The sequence below is a fragment of the Panulirus ornatus genome, chromosome 53, assembly GCF_036320965.1.
Source record: "Panulirus ornatus isolate Po-2019 chromosome 53, ASM3632096v1, whole genome shotgun sequence".
NCBI lineage: Eukaryota > Metazoa > Arthropoda > Malacostraca > Decapoda > Palinuridae > Panulirus > Panulirus ornatus.
Window position 1 is genome coordinate 1,519,111 of NC_092276.1, and position 18,614 is coordinate 1,537,724.

Genomic DNA, 18,614 nt, shown 5'->3' on the forward strand with positions numbered 1-18,614 from the left:
TATTTCAGATACCTGGGAGTGGACTTGGCAATGGATGGAGCTATGGTGGCTGAAGCAAGTCATAAGGTATGATGAGGTCCTGGGTGCACTGAAGAGTGTGAGGAAAGAGATGTCATAGTCAAAGTAAATATAGGTATATTTGAAGGTATCAGTCTCAACAGTGTTGGATGGATGTGAGGGTTGGGCCCTGAATGCAAAAGAATGGAAGAAGATGGACATAATGGAAATGAAATGCCAGACAATGATGTGAAGTGTGAGGTGGGCTGATCAACTAAGAAATGACAGTGTAAGAGAAAGGTTTGTGGTAAAGCACTCTCAGAGAACTGACCAGAATGTGTTGAATTGGTTTGGGCACATGTAAAGGTTGAGTGAAGAAAGGTAGACCAAGAAGATACTGTATATACTTGTCTATAGGTCTACCTTGTGTACAAGTTGACCCTTGAATCTTAACCAAGAAATCATTAATTTATGATATGACAAGTGTACAGGTTGTCCCAAGCTTTTGAGGGTACTGGAGCAACAAATTTGGGTAATAAAGCCCCATATTTTATGGCATACAAAAGTCATTTAAAAAAAATCCTTGCTAAAAATCACTATGTCATATAAACTGAGGTTCACTGAGCCAGAAACACTAGTTTTAGCAAAAATATTGTATATTTGCATTTAAGTATATTATTTAAGTCAATTATGATCGAATATTATTGTAATACAACAGTGTTTTTAACTGAAAATCATTCGAAAAGTGATTATGGCAACATTTCGAACAATGAAAGAAAGCGAGTCGACTTTTCGTCATGATTTTATCCCACTTTCCACTGTTATATGAACGTCATTTTAGCAAAAATATTACATTTCTGTGAATGTATTACATCAAGCACAGTATAAATAGAACATCATAGTAATATAACAGTATTTTAACAGAAAACTATTAAAAATACAAGTAACATCTCTTGAACATCATAAGGTTAGGTAAAGTCTTTTGTTTTCATCATCTATTTTATCCTATTTTACATTGAAATACATCATGTTTCAGCAAAACTAATATTTATTTCTGAGAATATATTCATTCAGGTACAGTTTGGATAAAAATTCCTTGTGGTGTAAAAGTTTTTTAACTGAAAATATTTAGAAAAACGTACCGTCTAACTGATATGGCGAAGCCCAGGTCATGGAGGCTTTGCCTTTGCATTGACCCTTCCTAAGCAGCCTTTAATATTACCATATGCTGAAATTGTGTTTATGCTCTTATTGTCTTGCTTTTTATTGTCTATGATACAATATTATGGCACTTTTAATGTACAAGTATTCATTTTTAACAATACATAAGACAACAAACAAATATCAGTATGGGTATTTGTGCGACTCTTGCACCAAAAAGGTCAAACAGCTTTTCATTACGATCGGTACATACTTTACATTTCCATTGTTTACTGGCAGTAACTGGTAAATATTTTTCATGTCTGAAGCTAAAAGTTGCTCCTAGCCCTTTGCATCATGCATGGATTTCAACCTAACAAAATTATTACCCATGTATAAAGTGACCCCTTAATTTTTTGTCTAAAAATCTGGTCTTAAATACTCAAATTATACACGAGTATATATGGTATATACAAAAGTGGAGTAAACAAGAGGAAAGGATATATCAAGGAGATGGAAGGATGGAGCAACAGGTTTTGAGATATCAGGGTCTGGATATTCAGTAGCCTGTGAGGCAAGCGGGGACTTTTGAATGCTGTGGTGTTAAGAGGGCAACATGATGTGAATGGGTTGAACCTGGGTATATGGTGTGGTCAGGGGAAACAAAGAATGGTGTGGGGCAAATGAGGCTGCTTTCTCTATTCCTTGCCACATGAGAAACAGCAAACGAGTGTGAAAAAAAATATGTATATATATTATCTATTTATTCATTTATTTTACTTTGTCGCTGTCTCCCGTGTTAGCGAGGTAGCGCATGGAAACAGACCAAAGAATGGCCCAACCCACCCACATACACATGTATATACATACACGTCCACACACAGCACATATACATACCTGTACATCTCAACGTATACATATATATATATATATATACACACACAGACATACATATATACACATATACATAATTCATACTGTCTGCCCTTATTCATTCCCGTCGCCACCCCGCCACACATGAAATGACAACCCCCTCCCCCTACACATGCGCAAGGTAGTGCTAGGAAAAGACAGCAAAGGCCACATTCGTTCACACTCAGTCCCTAGCTGTCATGTATAATGCACCAAAACCACAGTTCCCTTTCCACATCCAGGCCCCACAGAACTTTCCATGGTTTACCCCAGATGCTTCACGTGCCCTGGTTCAATCCATAGACAGCACATCGACCCTGGTATACCACATTGTTCCAATTCACTCTATTCCTTGCACCCGTTTCACCCTTCTGCATGTTCAGGCCCCGATCACTCAAAATCTTTTTCACTCCATCATTCCACCTCCAATTTGGTCTCCCACTTCTCCTTTGTTCCCTCCAACTCTGACACATATATCCTCTCTGTCAATCTTTCCTCACTCATTCTCTCCATATGACCAAATCATTTCAAAACACCCTCTTCTGCTCTCTCAACCACACTCTTTTTATTACCCCACATCTCTCTTACCCTTTCATTACTTACTTGGATCAAACCACCTCACACCACATATTGTCCTCAAACATCTCATTTCCAGCACACCCACCCTAGTCATAATCACACAATATTACTAGTATTGCAAATGTAATGAATAGGTCATGGTCAAAATCATATACTTTAAGACCACTACTAAATTACAAAATCTCATTTCTGAGGTACTCCTGGATTAAATTTGCAGTTTCAGGTACATGTCTGATCTAACTAATATGCTTCCCTAGCTATTCACTACTTTTTACATGGATCTAATAATACTACTAAAACAATTAACTTACTATTCAGAACAAGTCTATGTAGCATTGTACATATACACATTTACAAACTGGGACTAGCCAAGTGTCTTTAGCCCTTAACCAGAGTAAACAAATAATTCCCATATCTCACTGGCAGTGAAGCAATGTACCACAGATTGACATATTCCACAAGGTAAATCCTTCCACTGTGACCTTAAAATCATAATTCAGCATTTGTTGGCACAAATTCTGCATAACAAAAATTGTTCAGCCCACTAATAATACTTGGTGAAGTTCTTTGGTTACTTGGTAACAGATAGGACAGCCACAGGGTGGAAGAGGGAACTCAGGTGCTGGGTGCATTTACCCTTTTGGGAATGTACTTTTTAGTAATACTTGAAAAACTGAAGAAAGTACGATAAACCATTTAAACAATCTTAGCTATTCAAATAAAAGGATCATAAAATTCAACCTTGGTATGCTGATAATCTTTGTGCATCACGCCTAACAAGTACAGTGAACTTACCTCTCTGCGCTTGAAGATTGAGTCATCCTCAAACATTAACATCAATATCACTCTTTGTGATCTGACGTGTAAATATGATTGTTGGCTGTTTTCATAATCTGAGCCCCATATAATGTTTGGTTACACTACAGTAAGGTGACGACAAAGGTGGGAGAAGGGCACAATGTCATCCTACCACAGGTATCTCTTAGTAAATAAGCTTTGTTGATACTTCTGCATGCTAGTTGGGGATGACATCAGGCATTTATATATGCCTCTAGACAGTAAAGTAAGCAGGTAATCATTTAAATACAAGTGGTAAAATTAGGCCCACAACTGTTGTGAGGTTGGTTTGGCCATTCCAGTGCTCAAACACAATGTACTGAAACTAGAATGAATCGTAAGAATTAATTTCTGCTTTGCCTTGACACTACTTAGAATGCCAAACCATGAAAAGATGCAGAAAAGGAAGATCATGTTCTACAGAGAAATTATACAAGCAAGAAAAGTTAAAAGAAAGGGTGAATGGAAAAAACAAAGAATGTACTTAACTGGTGGAATACATATACTCCACGGTACTTGTGGCATACATTACCAAGCAAAAGATCTAGATCATAAAGATGACCATATAAACAATTCTTAAGAACCACAGACTTACTTTAAGAAATCTCCATACATACAGTGGGTGTATGATCCATTGTTCAATAAAAAGAAAAAGACTATGTACTTAGTTACCATATGTTTTCAGGGTACCTATCAGCCTTTCTTGTGAAAATCCTAAGAAGGAATCACCTTTGTAGATCTGCAAGATTATACACTATGGGCTGGAGTTAGAATTCAGAAAGACATGATGTCTCTTTCCTTCAAGAACTATGTTATTTAAAAATATGTAACTACAAGCACTGGATCTACAGCTGTCCAATCATTTGTAAAAGTTAAATATGAATTACTGTTCTCATATTTTCTCATATGATATCCCACAGGAAAATGTAAGAAAATATATTTCTATTCTAATGAACATGTGGCTGATGCATTTTATAGTTAGTGGAAGACAATATCTTGCACGATATATCGCTCTGTGATATTCCATCCCACTATCAGTAAACCTTAAGAATGAGTGATAAGTTTACCCTCGGGACCCATGATATTTACATAAAGATCTAGATCAAAAGCATACAACCTCTCAGTTCATCAACATACATCCTCAGTCCATGTCCAGTACGCTAGAGTATTAAGTGGGTTTCTAGTGTGATGGAAGCATCTCACTTTACATGCTAAGGTAATCTGTCAAGTGAAGATAATGCTTCTAGTCATACCTTCACAATGCGCTTCTTCTTTTCTGTACATTATGAAAAGGTCCTTCTTCTGGTATCTTTACATGAAATATATGTAGCCCTAGTCAATTTAATCACTCTTTGTTGTAGCTGCAGTTAAGCCAAAAATATAATAAACAAAAAAGCCAAAAAGACATTCAGTCAATTCTTGTCACAATATGACATTATGCTCTTGTGCTTTTGAACTCTCAAAGAATTTGTAGCATACCAGTCTATAAAAAATGCTCATACATGTATTATTAATCTAGATGCTAAATTTGGATTTTCTTCCATAGATCATTGTAGAGTATCAGAAGATTAAAATTTCAATGAGACCAACCAATGAATAAATAATAAATACAGATGTATCTAGTAATTACCATTTTAGAATATTTGAAGTTTCACATCTTATGAAAAAAATTAATTCTATACAGATAAAAAGAAAAATAATTTCATCTACCCAAAAGCAATGGATTTACATAGCAGTAATAATAATAAAAAAAGATTCTCTTCAAAATTACATAATACAAAGTTAATAACTATCATTCTTTTATCCCTATAGGTTATCTATACGTCTAAGGGGGTTTAATCATCTTATATGGCCAAAAAAATCAACTGCAAAGAGCAAATGCAAATTGCTAAAAACATATTTATATTCGTTCTCTAATAAATCCCTTAAATGCTCCAATTATAATATCCTTGGTTTAATCATATCCCCATATCTTGTTTACTTGTCTGCAACATTTACAACCTTAAACTCCTGATCTTATAGTTTCTAATTTCTTTATGTCATTTTCTATAGTGGCACCTGTCCCTTACACCATGGAGCTTATTAGCTATGGAATGATATCCGTAGCTTTAGTTATGTGCTGTGGGCATATGCACTAATCTATAAGCAAATGAATACGTGATCTGATGGAACACAAAATTTAAACCTTTTTCTCAAAAAGAGTTCCTACACCTATAAATTCTTGAAGATCCAGTATCTACAGTTTGAATTTTATCTTTTTTCTTTGCTGTAATCAACATTTGAAATAAAAATCTTGCGAGACACTCTCATTTTCTTTTAGATTTTATTTTAGGATATCATTTGGTATTTATTTTCACTAGTTTTACTGCACTTAGTAAGAAAATTAATTTTGTGCCTAGAAAACTTTATATCAAAAATTAATCAATAAATTCAAGAGTAAAACAGGAGTATACTGAATGAATAGAGAACATTAGCTCATGTGGTTAATGAGGAGTCAATTTAGGATCCATTTTTAAGTGAACAGGTAATAGTCTTGAACCATGTCTATCTTAAATTAGTATGGTACCATACTAGATTTTCATAAAAGTTTCAAGCAATGTCAAGCATTTCAATGGTAACCCTTTAGAGGCAAGACGATTAAGGCCCCTCAACCAAATCTACTGCTCTTATTCATATCTCTTCCAATACCAAAGGAATAGAACATGGATGCTGATTTGGTATATTTTCCCCATGATCCACATGGCACAACAAGAGCTGTCATATTGTCTTCAGATGACATGCTGAGTGCCTGAAAAAGGAAATATTTAAATCAACAGAAAATTAACTCTTAAGATTAATAAGTACCTACCTACATTCCATGTCTTATGGACCTCTCTTCAGTCTCTTGTGGTTTGTGTGTGTGGAATCATTAATTTAGCACTTCACCTTTCTTACCATTCAGTTCATGTTTAAACGTTATGTTGATAATCGTTTTATTGACCAGATAACTTACTTTCTCATAGCACCTCTTAATAATTTATAACATTTACAAGTTGTTTATCAGTTGTCATTCACTTTTTGCATGTTTTTCTCTCTTTTAACTTTTATATGATTAGAAAAAATATTACACCTATCACAAAGAAAAAAGTAGATTTTCTAATGCTTACTAATGTGCTTTATGAACTCTAATTTTACTAGTCCTGACCTTACCTAACCAAGAGCTTGATTCAAAATCTTTCATACAAACCTGTTCTGTTAATAAATTAGCAGCACAATATGGATCTTCAGCTTGATTAATGATATTACACACTTCTTGAGACCTCAATACATAATTCACACCGTCTGTAATTAAAAGAAGGAAGGCATCCTTTCCATGCTTTACCTGTTGATAAAATACTCTTATTACTAATGATATACTTTTAAAAGAATATAATGTACAGAATAATTTTTTCAAAACATAAGAAACTTTCAAAAGATGTGCAAGAACCTTTTCTATCAGTGCTGTGTCAGTGTTTCTCTCCAATACTCTACTTGACACCCACAAAATAGGGCGCAACAAGTGTAGAACTCCCACCCCATACTATACAACAGGAATGGTAATCATAAAAAAGATATTTTTTCTTTCTAAGTCAATCCTTTCCTACCTCTCTTCCAACTACAGTCCCTTCACTACCTCTTCTCTCCATCCCCTCTTCTTTCCTTTTCTTAACCTTCCTTTCTCAACTCCTCCTACTTTTCTTTCTCTCCTTCCCATAATTCTACCTTTCTTTCTCTCCTTCCCATAATTCTACCCTCTCTTTACAACATCCATTTAAACTTATTTTCTCCCTTTCTCCAGATATCTCTATCTTCCTCCCTCTTCACATCATTTCCTTAATCCCATCTCCCCTCCTTACCCCTTCCTCTTTCCATTTATCACTTCATTTTCTTTAGCCCCCCCCCCCTCTCTTTTGCATATGACAACAAAGTCACAAAAAATGAGAAAAACAAAGGAAGACAAACAGAGCATGCGCAAAAATTAAAAAGATGGATATAATCTATCAATGGATACAAAACTTGATGGAAATAAATCTTCAGCAAGAGTCAATGCAGGGTCTGTAATTTGACAGTGGCTAGCAATTACCATGGGGTCCGTGTTTTTGTATGTGTTCTAAACCTTTAAAAAGAAGGGTGCACTTCATTGGTATGTACAGATGCTTTACGTTCCAAGGAACTATAATTAGCACAAAAAATTCTAGTGTCAGTTACCCACATAACACATAAGCACATGAAGCCCACCAAACTGAATCCTTTATTCAGACCTCATGTAGATATATGTTGCCTTTAATAAGGGGACCTCATGTAAGTCTATGTTGCCTTTAATAAAGAGGACCTTATGTAGATCTACAATTCATGTTTTATGCCAACAATCGAATTTCAGCTGATCCACAAAAGTGGTGGTATGAGATGCCTGCCAAAGGCTCCTTATAATCAGTTACAGAGGAGCTCTTCCTTTACCCTTCAGCCAAAGTGCAAGGAGGATGTTACAGCAGACTGCTAACTGTAGACATTATCAAGTAGTAGTCAACGACACCATGACAATGTCATGTCATAACTAAAGAGTCTAAGGAAGTCCATCCCTAATCCTCCTTACCCGTAGAGTTCTTGTATCAGGCAAAGCAGTTACTCCATATGACTTCAGATGGAGATCACCTATACTGCGAGACATGCTGAGACTATCATTTACCATATATCGTCCAATGTTGTCCACAGTCACTTTTCCCCCAGATCGTGTAATGCGGTCCTGTAAAGAGAATAAAAGTAAACTCTGGATAGGCAAGATATCTATCAAAAATCATTTTTTCATGATGGAAACTCCAGTCATTTTGATTTCATAATTCTTTTTCTATGTTACATGAGTAAGTGCAAAAACCATCAGGACATTTCTTTCACTCAGAAACTAAGAGTTAAGTATTGTAGTTCAAAAAAAAAAAAGTAATTTTTATTGGACTGACCAATCGTACATACTATAGGCAGTGTGGGCAAAGTGGCTGATGCTACTGGTGGCAGCTGATGCCACAGATGTGACAAATCCCTATAAAACAAAATCAATGCCCAATGACATCTCAAGCAGGTTAATGAACCCTCCAAGCAGTTCCAGTTACTCATTCTTTATTTGACTGGCCATCTCTGGCCAGTTAACAGAGCCAACATCATGAACAAAATAAGGAAGCAATTGCACATGTGTGACTCACTGTAACACATAACAGATGTTACTGTACTCTACATGCATGAGGTTACACCACAAGTAAAATGTCATTTTCAGTGAGGTTGTATCACTGTCAGTGAATTAAAAAGAAAAAAAAGACAGACAAAAGCTTCAATCAGTGCAGCACCAAGGTGATATCATACTTTTGTCTATATTTTGCAAAACCTAAGACAGAAACATCCAATAGCTTGCACTGATGCTTTAAAGGTAGCCTGTGAAAAATATGCATACTATACCTTCTCTGAGATTAGTGATGGACAGTGGTCTCGTGTGAGTTCAATTGACGAATCTGAGCGATATAATAGCACCCTTGAATCTCCCACATGACCCACAGCAAGCTCTACACCCCCTCGCAGTAAGCACACTGTTGCTGTTGTTCCAGCTCTCAAACCTAATGATGATACAGTATAACATACAGTCTTCCAGTGCACAAGAAAATAAAGTCTGAAAAGATGCTGTGTATATCTAACACTGGTCTATAAAGCACACATGTCAGGTGAACTGAAATATTTAATGCTGTATCTGGTATGGTGAAAGAAACAGGATTCAAAAAATGAAAAACCTTCTCTGTCTGAGGAAGTGGCCAACTAGCATAAAGTATATACCCTGTGAATATATGGGACAAGATGTTTCCAACTAGAGAAGTAGTTCCAATGAGGAGACAACAGCCTTCTCTCACACTATGCAAATGACCCTTGCATGATTGCAGGTGCCTCCACATTATTCAGGCCTGCCCGTAGTCAATAAGCAGCCAACATTCAGCTGCTGTCATAGTATTAATCACTTCCCACTGAACAGAGATTACAATTCACAGATTGCTGGTGCCAACCCAAGGCTATCACAAAAGGTACTGAGGAAAAGTCTTGAAAAAAGTGATAGAAGCCAGAGTAGGGTACAAAAAAATTGTAAAGCAACACCTCAAAGAAAATAGGCTTCAATTTTCAAAATCAACATTTCTCTCCTCTGAAGTCTGTCCCACAAGCCTAGGAAAATAGCCACATATATGAGTAGGGTATAAGGAAAAACTTTCCAATACTACTAAACCTGAGAAACAGATACTTTCGAAGGTGAATCAGAGACACTGGAATCCCCTGAGCCTCAAGGTTAGATCTAAAACAATTAAGTAAGGTAACATCAGATAAATGTGAAGGTAGAGGGCAAAAATTTTTTTTTGTGATATCCTGTAATGAAACTTTTCAGTGGAATGATAGAGTAGAGGTCATATTTCTCAAAACATCCTTTATAGTGTAAAGCCCATCTTGAGCCAAGGTGTATACATAAACAGTACCCTAAGTAATTCCTGATGAAGCCTAAAAGATCTCTTCATATGGTGAATGAATGTGGCTTTTGTTGTCTTTTCCTAGTGCTACCTCACGCGCGCGCAAAGGGAAGGGGGTGCCATTTCATGAGTGGCACGGTAGCAACGGGAATGGATGAAGGCAGCAAGTACGAATATGTACATGTGTATATATGTATATGTCTGAGTATGTATATGTATGTATACATTGAAATGTATAGGTATATGTGCGTGTGTGGGCGTTTATGTATATACATGTATATGTGGGTGGGTTGGGCCACTCTTTCGTCTGCTTCCTTGCACTACCTCGCTAACGTGGGAGACAGCGACAAAGTATAATAAATAAATATACATAATCAGCTTGTTTCAAACATACCAAGGGCAAAACCAGTTTACTCTGCAATAAATCATAATCAGGTATTCCCTTGTCATAATTTATTCACTTTACCAGATAAAGCATAAATCTTTAATGCAAGCATATTTCATTAGTAAAACTGACCAAAAAAAAAAAAATGAAAAGTACTGTGTAACTAACAGCAACCGGAATTATTCAGAGAACCTTACATATACCAAAACAAATAAAAAATATAAAACCTGTATTATGATCCTGAGTCCATTTTGCATAGCCAGAATGCAGATTTAGGAAGGTATGGTGCAGCACAGCTTCCAAGTCCTTGTGATGGGCCAGGTACTCCAATAACAGATCCTAAATTCAACCAGTATAGGTCAATAAAATTGTAAAGGAATCTGTATATACACATGCCCACACATCAAAACCCCAATTCAATATCAATTCATTATATGCAATACATTCACATAAACAAATACATACACACAAACATACATACATACATGGGCCTTCATGGTGTAGTGGTTATTGTCATTGACAACAAGTCAGCAAAGGGCAGCCCAGGGTCAGACTTTAATGGTTTTGAGTCCTCGGTGTGTGTGTGTGTAGGTGTGTGTGTGTGTGTGTGTGTGTGTGTGTGTGTGTGTGTTTGTGTGAGTGAGTGTGTGCACATAAGTAGAAATAAGGATATGGTGTACACGGGTAAAAGAATACTGCCCAAGTATTCCGTGTGTCGTGGAAGGCAACTAAAAGGGGTGGGAGTGGGGGCTGGAAATCCTCCCATCCTGTTTTACTTTTCCAAAAGAAAGAACAAAGAAGGATGCCAAGTGAGGATTTTTTCTTTTCTCTAAGGTCCAGCCATCTGTTCTTGACGCTACCTTGCTAAGGCGGGAAGTGACCAACGTGGGAGACAGCGACTAAGTATAATAGAAAATAACATAGCGCAAGGAAACAGACAAAAGAAATGGCCCAACCCACCCCCATACACATGCATATACATACACGTCCCCACACGCAAACATACATACCCATACATCTCAATGTACACATATATATACACACTCAGACATATACATATATACACATGCACACATTTCACACTGTCTGCCTTTATTCATTCCCATCACCACCTCGCCACACATGGAATAACATCCCCCTCCCCCTCATGTGTGCGAGGTAACGCTACGAAAAGACAACAAAGGCCTCACTCGTTCACACTCAGTCTCTAGTTGTAATGCAATAATGCCCGAAACCACAGCTCCCTTTCCACATCCAGGACCCACAGAACTTTCCATGGTTTACCCCAGACGCTTCACATGCCCTGATTCAATCCACTGACAACACGTCGACCCCGGTATACCACATTGATCCAACTCACTCTATTCCTTGCCCGCCTTTCACCCTCCTGCATGTTCAGGCCCCGATCACTTAAAATCTTTTTCACTCCATCTTTCCACCTCCAATTTGGTCTCCCACTTCTCCCCGTTCCCTCCACTTCCGACACATATATCCTCTTTGTCAATCTTTCCTCACTCATTCTCCATGTGCCCAAACCATTTCAAAACACCTTCTTCAGCTCTCTCTCAACCACGCTCTTCTTATTTCCACACTTCTCTCTTACCCTTACATTACTTACTCGATCAAACCACCTCACACCACATACTGTCCTCAAACATCTCATTTCCAGCACATCCACCCTCCTGCGCACTACTCTATCCATAGCCCACGCCTCGCAACCATACAACATTGCTGGAACCACTATTCCTTCAAAAATAGCCATTTTTGCTTTCGGAGATAATGTTCTCGACTTCCACACATTCTTCAAGGCTCCCAGGATTTTCACCCCCTCCCCCACCCTATGATTCACTTCCGCTTCCATGGTTCCATCCGCTGCCAGATCCACTCCCAGATATCTAAAACACTTTACTTCCTCCAGTTTTTCTCCATTCAAACTTACCTCTCAATTGACTTGACCCTCAACCCTACTGTACCTAATAACCTTGCTCTTATTCACATTTACTCTTAACTTTCTTCTTTCACACACTTTACCAAACTCAGTTACCAGCTTCTGCAGTTTCTCACATGAATCAGCTACCAGCGCTGTATCATCAGCGAACAACAACTGACTCACTTCCCAAGCTCTTTCATCCCCAACAGACTGCATACTTGCTCCTCTTTCCAAAACTCTTGCATTCACCTCCCTAACAACGCCATCCATAAACAAATTAAACAACCATGGAGACATCACACACCCCTGCCGCAAACCTACATTCACTGAGAACCAATCACTTTCCTCTCTTCCTACACGTACACATGCCTTAGATCCTCGATAAAAACATTTCACTGCTTCTAACAACTTGCCTCCCACACCATATATTCTTAGTACCTTCCACAGAACATCTCTATCAACTCTATCATATGCCTTCTCCAGATCCATTAATGCTACATACAAATCCATTTGCTTTTCTAAGTATTTCTCAAATACATTCTTCAAAGCAAACACCTGATCCACACATCCTCTACCACTTCTGAAACCACACTGCTCTTCCCCAATCTATCTATCTATCTATATATATATATATATATATATATATATATATATATATATATATATATATATATATATAATCATACTATGTCGCTGTCTCCCGCGTTAGCGAGGTAGCGCAAGGAAAAGTCGAAAGAATGGCCCAACCCACCCACATACACATGTATATACATACACGCCCACACACGCACATATACATACCCATATATTTCAAGGTACACACAGACACACACATATATATATATTTATATATATATGTATATATACACACACAAAGTGAAAAGATGGGGCAATACAAGTGTAAAACTCCATGTAACATACAAACAGTACTCACAAATAATAATCACATACACACACACAACAAAGCACCTGATATACATATCTGAAACAAACTCCCTACATATGTTTGCGATAACTTTTCTCATCTGCATTCTGGACATTGCCCATCCATTCACCACCACAAGATACTAACTCAGTATGTCAAAAATTGGGTACCAAGCATGCTGAGGTGGCATTGTACTCTATGTACTTTAGTTTCACCGAGCATGTGCAGAATGTTTGTGATTGTTATATAATGGGTGATTGTTCTGAGTTTTCTGTTTTGTGCAATTTGTAGCTTTTGTAGGGTGAAGCAGAAATGTTTCCAGAGGTTTCTGAGAGATTCTTTCTTCCAATCTAGTGTTGATGGTGGTAAGTATTCTGAGGGTGTGTAGTTTGTTCATGGCCTTTGAGTTACTATCTGTTGTGTGGGAAGTGAAGGTCATATGTGTCATATATGACACATGGTGTGGCTTGTCTTGTTAACTGGAAGAGGTTGACCTTTGACCATCCAAACACAGATCATCTGGCGACATGAAATCTGGCCAACTGAATGTATTCACATTACTGAAGGGAGAAAATATTAATTCTTTCTAATAATGGTACAAGAAATAACTCTTACCTTCAAATTTTGTGCACAGTATTCAGAACATTCACTCCCTCCATGACCATCAAAAACTGCACAGCACAGAATGTTGTTGGGGAGGTTTTCAACAACATACCTTTACAAGATAAATATTTATATCAAATACAATTAGCATGACTGGGAATTAGAACAGGGTTCCATCATTCATTAAACATCTAAATATCAATCAGATAATTTCATCAAGTAATATTTCACATGTTAACTTAATATTTTTGTATCAACAATGTCTGCAAAACTAGTTCATATAAAGTCAATAAATATATAAGTGTTAAGTGCTAACCCTGTACAGAAACAGATGGCGAGGTTGCTTCACAGTCTAAGCTCTGAGGGAGCATGAGACCTCTGGCCCCATGCTCCTTGTTGTGCTTAGAGCCTATCTTACATGTTCCCTAGCTGTGGACAGGGACACAAAACAACCGTGATAAGTCTGGTTGCTGAGTATTACCCATTTTCCCATGAACTCTCAAGCAACTTTCCCATATAACCTCGAACCACTATCTTGTGAACCCCTGTATCACTGTTCTGCAAAGCCTCAAGCCACAGTCCAAGGTAAGCACATACCACTGTCCCATGAATCAAAATCAATAAGCAGTGATATTTTGAAAATCGTTTACTAAAAAACATCTCAAAGCCTATGCTTGAAAAAAAATTACATTACATACAAGAATTTCAACATTGATGGAGTTACAATGCATGTGTTTTGAGGAGTTCTCTGTGGCCTAGAAAACTTTAGATGAAGGGACTGCAGCCCAGTTCCAGTGAGCTGATTAAATTTCACCCTTCTAGGTCAAAGTATTTTGCATTTGAAAAGAAAACTCATGAAGTATTTGCCCTAAAGTGTTTCGCATTACCCTGAAATATAAATTTTGATGATTGTAAAATTCTTGGATTGTAAGATGTACTGAAAATCTGAGATGTTAGAGAAAGTAGGTGAATGCAAGGGTATCATTTAGAAAATTAAAAAGTAAGACATGCATGAAAGTGGATGGCAAGCTGAGCGAATTTTGAGAGAGAGGTAACAGTGAGAAAAGGCTGTGTGATGGTGAATGAGCTTTTCAATAAATATATGGATGGGATAGAGAGAGATAGATGAAAGTGAGAAAATGAAGAGAGGGAGAAAATATTGAGTTAAAGCAAAAAGCCAAGTGCAATCAATGTATATTACTGACACCCACTCCCTCTGGAGCTCCCATCATGGGGGTGTCTATTGCAAAAGTGTCTGCTTATCCATGTCCTTACATGCCTCCCTTGCATACATTACTTAGAATCAGTAGTAGTTCTGAGGGTTGGAAAACTTAAAGTAATAAAAGCCAAATATGTGACTATATGTGACAGGATTTCTTACCATCACTCTGGAATATTATCATCTGCCTTATCATGGTGTGGTATTTGACCAGTGTTCATTACATAATTTGCAGCTATCAACAACTTATGTTCAGATCTCACATTCTGTCTTTTTATGGCACCAAGAATGAAAATTATGATTGAATTGCCTTTTTGTTTTTCAGGGGTAAAAATAAATTTTTGCATCTCTTTACAAAGAACTTGGGTGGCCATTTAATGAGCCAAAGAGATATAAATCTTTTTAAGCAAATAGAAGAAAAAAGTGGGGGGAATCACCAAAGAGCATGAATGGAAAACTTGCCTATTTTTCAAATGATTCACTCTAAGATTAGTATACACAAAAGAACACTGTTAGGATATTAAGGCCAAGGTAACTAGTCAGAAGTCCTTCAAGAGACTGCAGAAACAAGAAAGATAGATTCATGATTGTAGATAAACATGTAAAGATATCAAATATATGAATGCATCATATAATGATGTAGACAGGACTGAATAGAATGAACAGAGTCAAATGAATACTACAGAGCTGGTTTTTCTGTTTCTCTAACATCCCTTTTTGCTTCCTGAAATATTAATTTTCGCCTCTGTAACTATCACTGTGTAGTAAATGAATACCTGCTAACATAAAATCTATCATTCTTCCCTCTTACCTGTCCTCCTGATATGTGCGTTTGCCAAGAATGCTGGAGCAACCAACATCTGAGGCAACAATCATGGGTATTGGAGCTCCATGTTTGATGCTTCCTTCCATGAAGATGGGTAAGTCAATTCGGTTATCCCACGCACCAAGTGCATCAAAACTGTAGCTTTTATGTTTGCTTTCATTATCAGAACTGTCAGACTGAGAGGAATTCAAATAAGCAGTACTGTTGATGCTTCTGCATAAGAAATCTTTCCTTAAACTTATCTTGTTTATTTTTTGGCCCCCACAGCATCCATATCCCTTTCCATTTGTTAAAGCTTGTGACAGAGTTGAGAAACAATTTTCAAATGCTTTGTTACTGTATACAATAAATGGCAGATGGGTGGGAAAATGTTGCTGACATGAAGCCTCCAGAAGTGTTTTATTGAAAATGGACAAGTTCACCTTTGGGACTCTCTTCTGAGCCATAAAAATTCTATGCATCCTAAGGCAATTGCTTCTTTAAAAGTTGGAACCTATGGAGAGAAGATGCTATTAAAAAATGTAAACAACAGTCATAAAAGTTTCAAACTAAGGAGCTAATACATTCCCTGATTATTTTTAACCATACAAAATGTTCTGAGGCATCCTGAACAACAACTACATTATCATTAATACCAGCTGGCACCCTAAATGTGCAATACAAGAGATGAATCTTACTGATGGTATTATGCGCATTATTCTCTTATCTAACTTCTTTAAGATGTGAAGCTGTTCGACAATTGGTACCAAGATGATGTGAGATTACCTAATTCCACTTCCATGCCTCTTCAGTCAATAAATCAAATAAAACATTATTAATGTAGTCCAGAAAGAATCTACTAACACATATAATCATATGGAGAGAATCTTGTGGTTAAATGTCATTGTTTGGGAATATGGAAGACTCAACTTCAGTATACAGCAAATGGTAATTTAAAGTTCAGAAAATCCCATAAGTTCATAATGCATGAAGCATTGCACTTTTAAATCTACAATGACAAATACTAATTATTTCATAATAAGTAATTCTTATTGGATACATAATACATCGTGAATTAAATTATCAGTATCTCATTAACCTGCCAATGATAAGACGGATAACTGGAAGTCAAATAGACATTTAAATGGTACTGTATTGACAAAAAAAATAATTGAAATAAGCTTGAAAATAAAGCAAAATTTTCATTCAAACAACATCGTACCAATCAAGATGCAAAAGTCACACTTAAGGTCTCGTACCAAGGGTATAGGTGAAGTGGAACCTCAACTAAAGTTGCTGTAGATATATCAATCTCACATAACTAAATTCTGTGATGATAACTTTCTGCTGGATATTTAACACATGCTTCCTTTTCTTTAAAATGGTTTCCAAAAAACCATCGACTGATTTTGCAATGTTTCTGTCTTTAGTTGATAATATCCCATGCACAGAGTACAATGTTAACAGTGTTAAAGTTAAGGAGTTTCTCTAATTTCCACAGAAAATATACCCTAACCATTACATAATTTGAATTCTATAGTTAATAAGGTGGCATTGTGAAGTTATTTAACCAAAAATCAAATTATATAGAGGTGCAACAATTGCCCTTTTTAACGTATGGATGAGTTACGTTAGATCAAACTAAATTGGCCAGATTCTGTTGTGTTTTCACTTTCACTTACTGTGTTCTTTTCACTTTTTTTTTTTTACCCTAACCTTATTAGTGTACACTGATCTGCCTGTAAACGAACCTCTGAGAATCAATCCTACAATGTACATAGACACCTTCCATTTGATTTACAGTCACCATATATCATACCAGTAACAAACTCCCCTTACTCTCTAAGCGGTAGAGTCAATCACATGGCATCATTTACATATATTATGTACTATATATACATATACGGTATCATGCTACTGGGAACCTGTGTTAAACAACACATCAAGTTCCTGTCTACAGCTATTCTTGTGTTCAAAATCTGTCTGTATATCGACGATTATAGAACTATTGAGTACAGTCATGTCTTTCTATACTACCTGTAATATAAGGTGTAGATCGTTATCTGTGGGTACTGGCAGATATAATACCTTACCTTCACTCTGCAGTTCAGACCTCAAGACGATACACTTACCCCGGGCACAGTTGCCAGACTCACACGCCAAAATCTCGCCAGGTTGGCTTGATAATATCGCCATCCGAGTTTTTGTGGAGATTTAAACAATTCTGGAGATTGATAAGAGAGAAGACATTAATCAAATTTGTTGATATGAAATCAATTCATTATGTAGACTATTATACCATGAAGCAACACAGTAAATACTATGAAATAATGGGAGGGGGCCGTGAATTAAACATTATGTAAAACGCTTTGTTATATTATTATACTTTTTCCAGCAGTTAATATAGATAATCAGAAACGTATTTCTCATCTCGAAGATATTAGGTAATTGTAAGTCAAACTGTTTTACACATGTCAATTGTGTAATTTCCGCAATGGTTATATCGCGTGAATGTAAATTACAGCATATATTCAAACTCTTCTATTACTCAGTGATGAATGTGATATTGTAAAATAAGAATAACACACATACGAAGAAAGCTTTTAAGACACACTTGGGTCAGTGAACACAGTGATTGTCACATGCTTTATATCAGATACTGATTAAAGTTTCAATCAATGTTTTATCATATATTCTTCATATATCTATTAAAGGTTTATCAGAACTTTAATCTCCCCCTTAAATCAGCCGTGTTCATCTTATCTCATAGTATGTC

General features: G+C 36.7%; 1 protein-coding gene across 2 annotated transcripts; it reads right to left on the reverse strand.

Annotated features, from left to right (window-relative positions):
* Positions 1-977: 977 nt before the first annotated feature.
* On the reverse strand, positions 978-18,058 carry LOC139765158 (protein phosphatase Mn(2+)-dependent 1K-like). 2 transcript variants are annotated; one of them, XM_071692373.1, is made up of 8 exons: positions 17,932-18,058; positions 15,845-16,352; positions 13,827-13,926; positions 10,584-10,695; positions 8,929-9,083; positions 8,078-8,227; positions 6,692-6,826; positions 978-6,253 (listed from the first exon to the last, which is right to left on the reverse strand). In XM_071692373.1, exons 2-8 carry the CDS (start codon positions 16,318-16,320, stop codon positions 6,113-6,115), a joined length of 1,269 nt encoding a protein of 422 aa, XP_071548474.1. In that variant the 5' UTR covers positions 16,321-16,352; positions 17,932-18,058; the 3' UTR covers positions 978-6,112. The 2 variants fall into 2 exon arrangements, with proteins under 2 accessions (XP_071548474.1, XP_071548476.1); XM_071692375.1 differs by having other exon boundaries at positions 17,876-17,940.
* Between the last annotated feature and the right edge of the window lie 556 nt (positions 18,059-18,614).

Excerpts from the sequence above, each read along its gene's own strand:
- LOC139765158 (XM_071692373.1), bottom strand. The coding sequence starts at position 16,320 with ATGCATAGAATTTTTATGGCTCAGAAGAGAGTCCCAAAGGTGAACTTG. Across the intron at positions 6,827-8,077 it reads CTGATACAAGAACTCTACGG|GTAAAGCATGGAAAGGATGC; the intron begins GTAAGGAGGATT and ends TTTTATCAACAG. Across the intron at positions 6,254-6,691 it reads CTAATTTATTAACAGAACAG|GCACTCAGCATGTCATCTGA; the intron begins GTTTGTATGAAA and ends TTCCTTTTTCAG.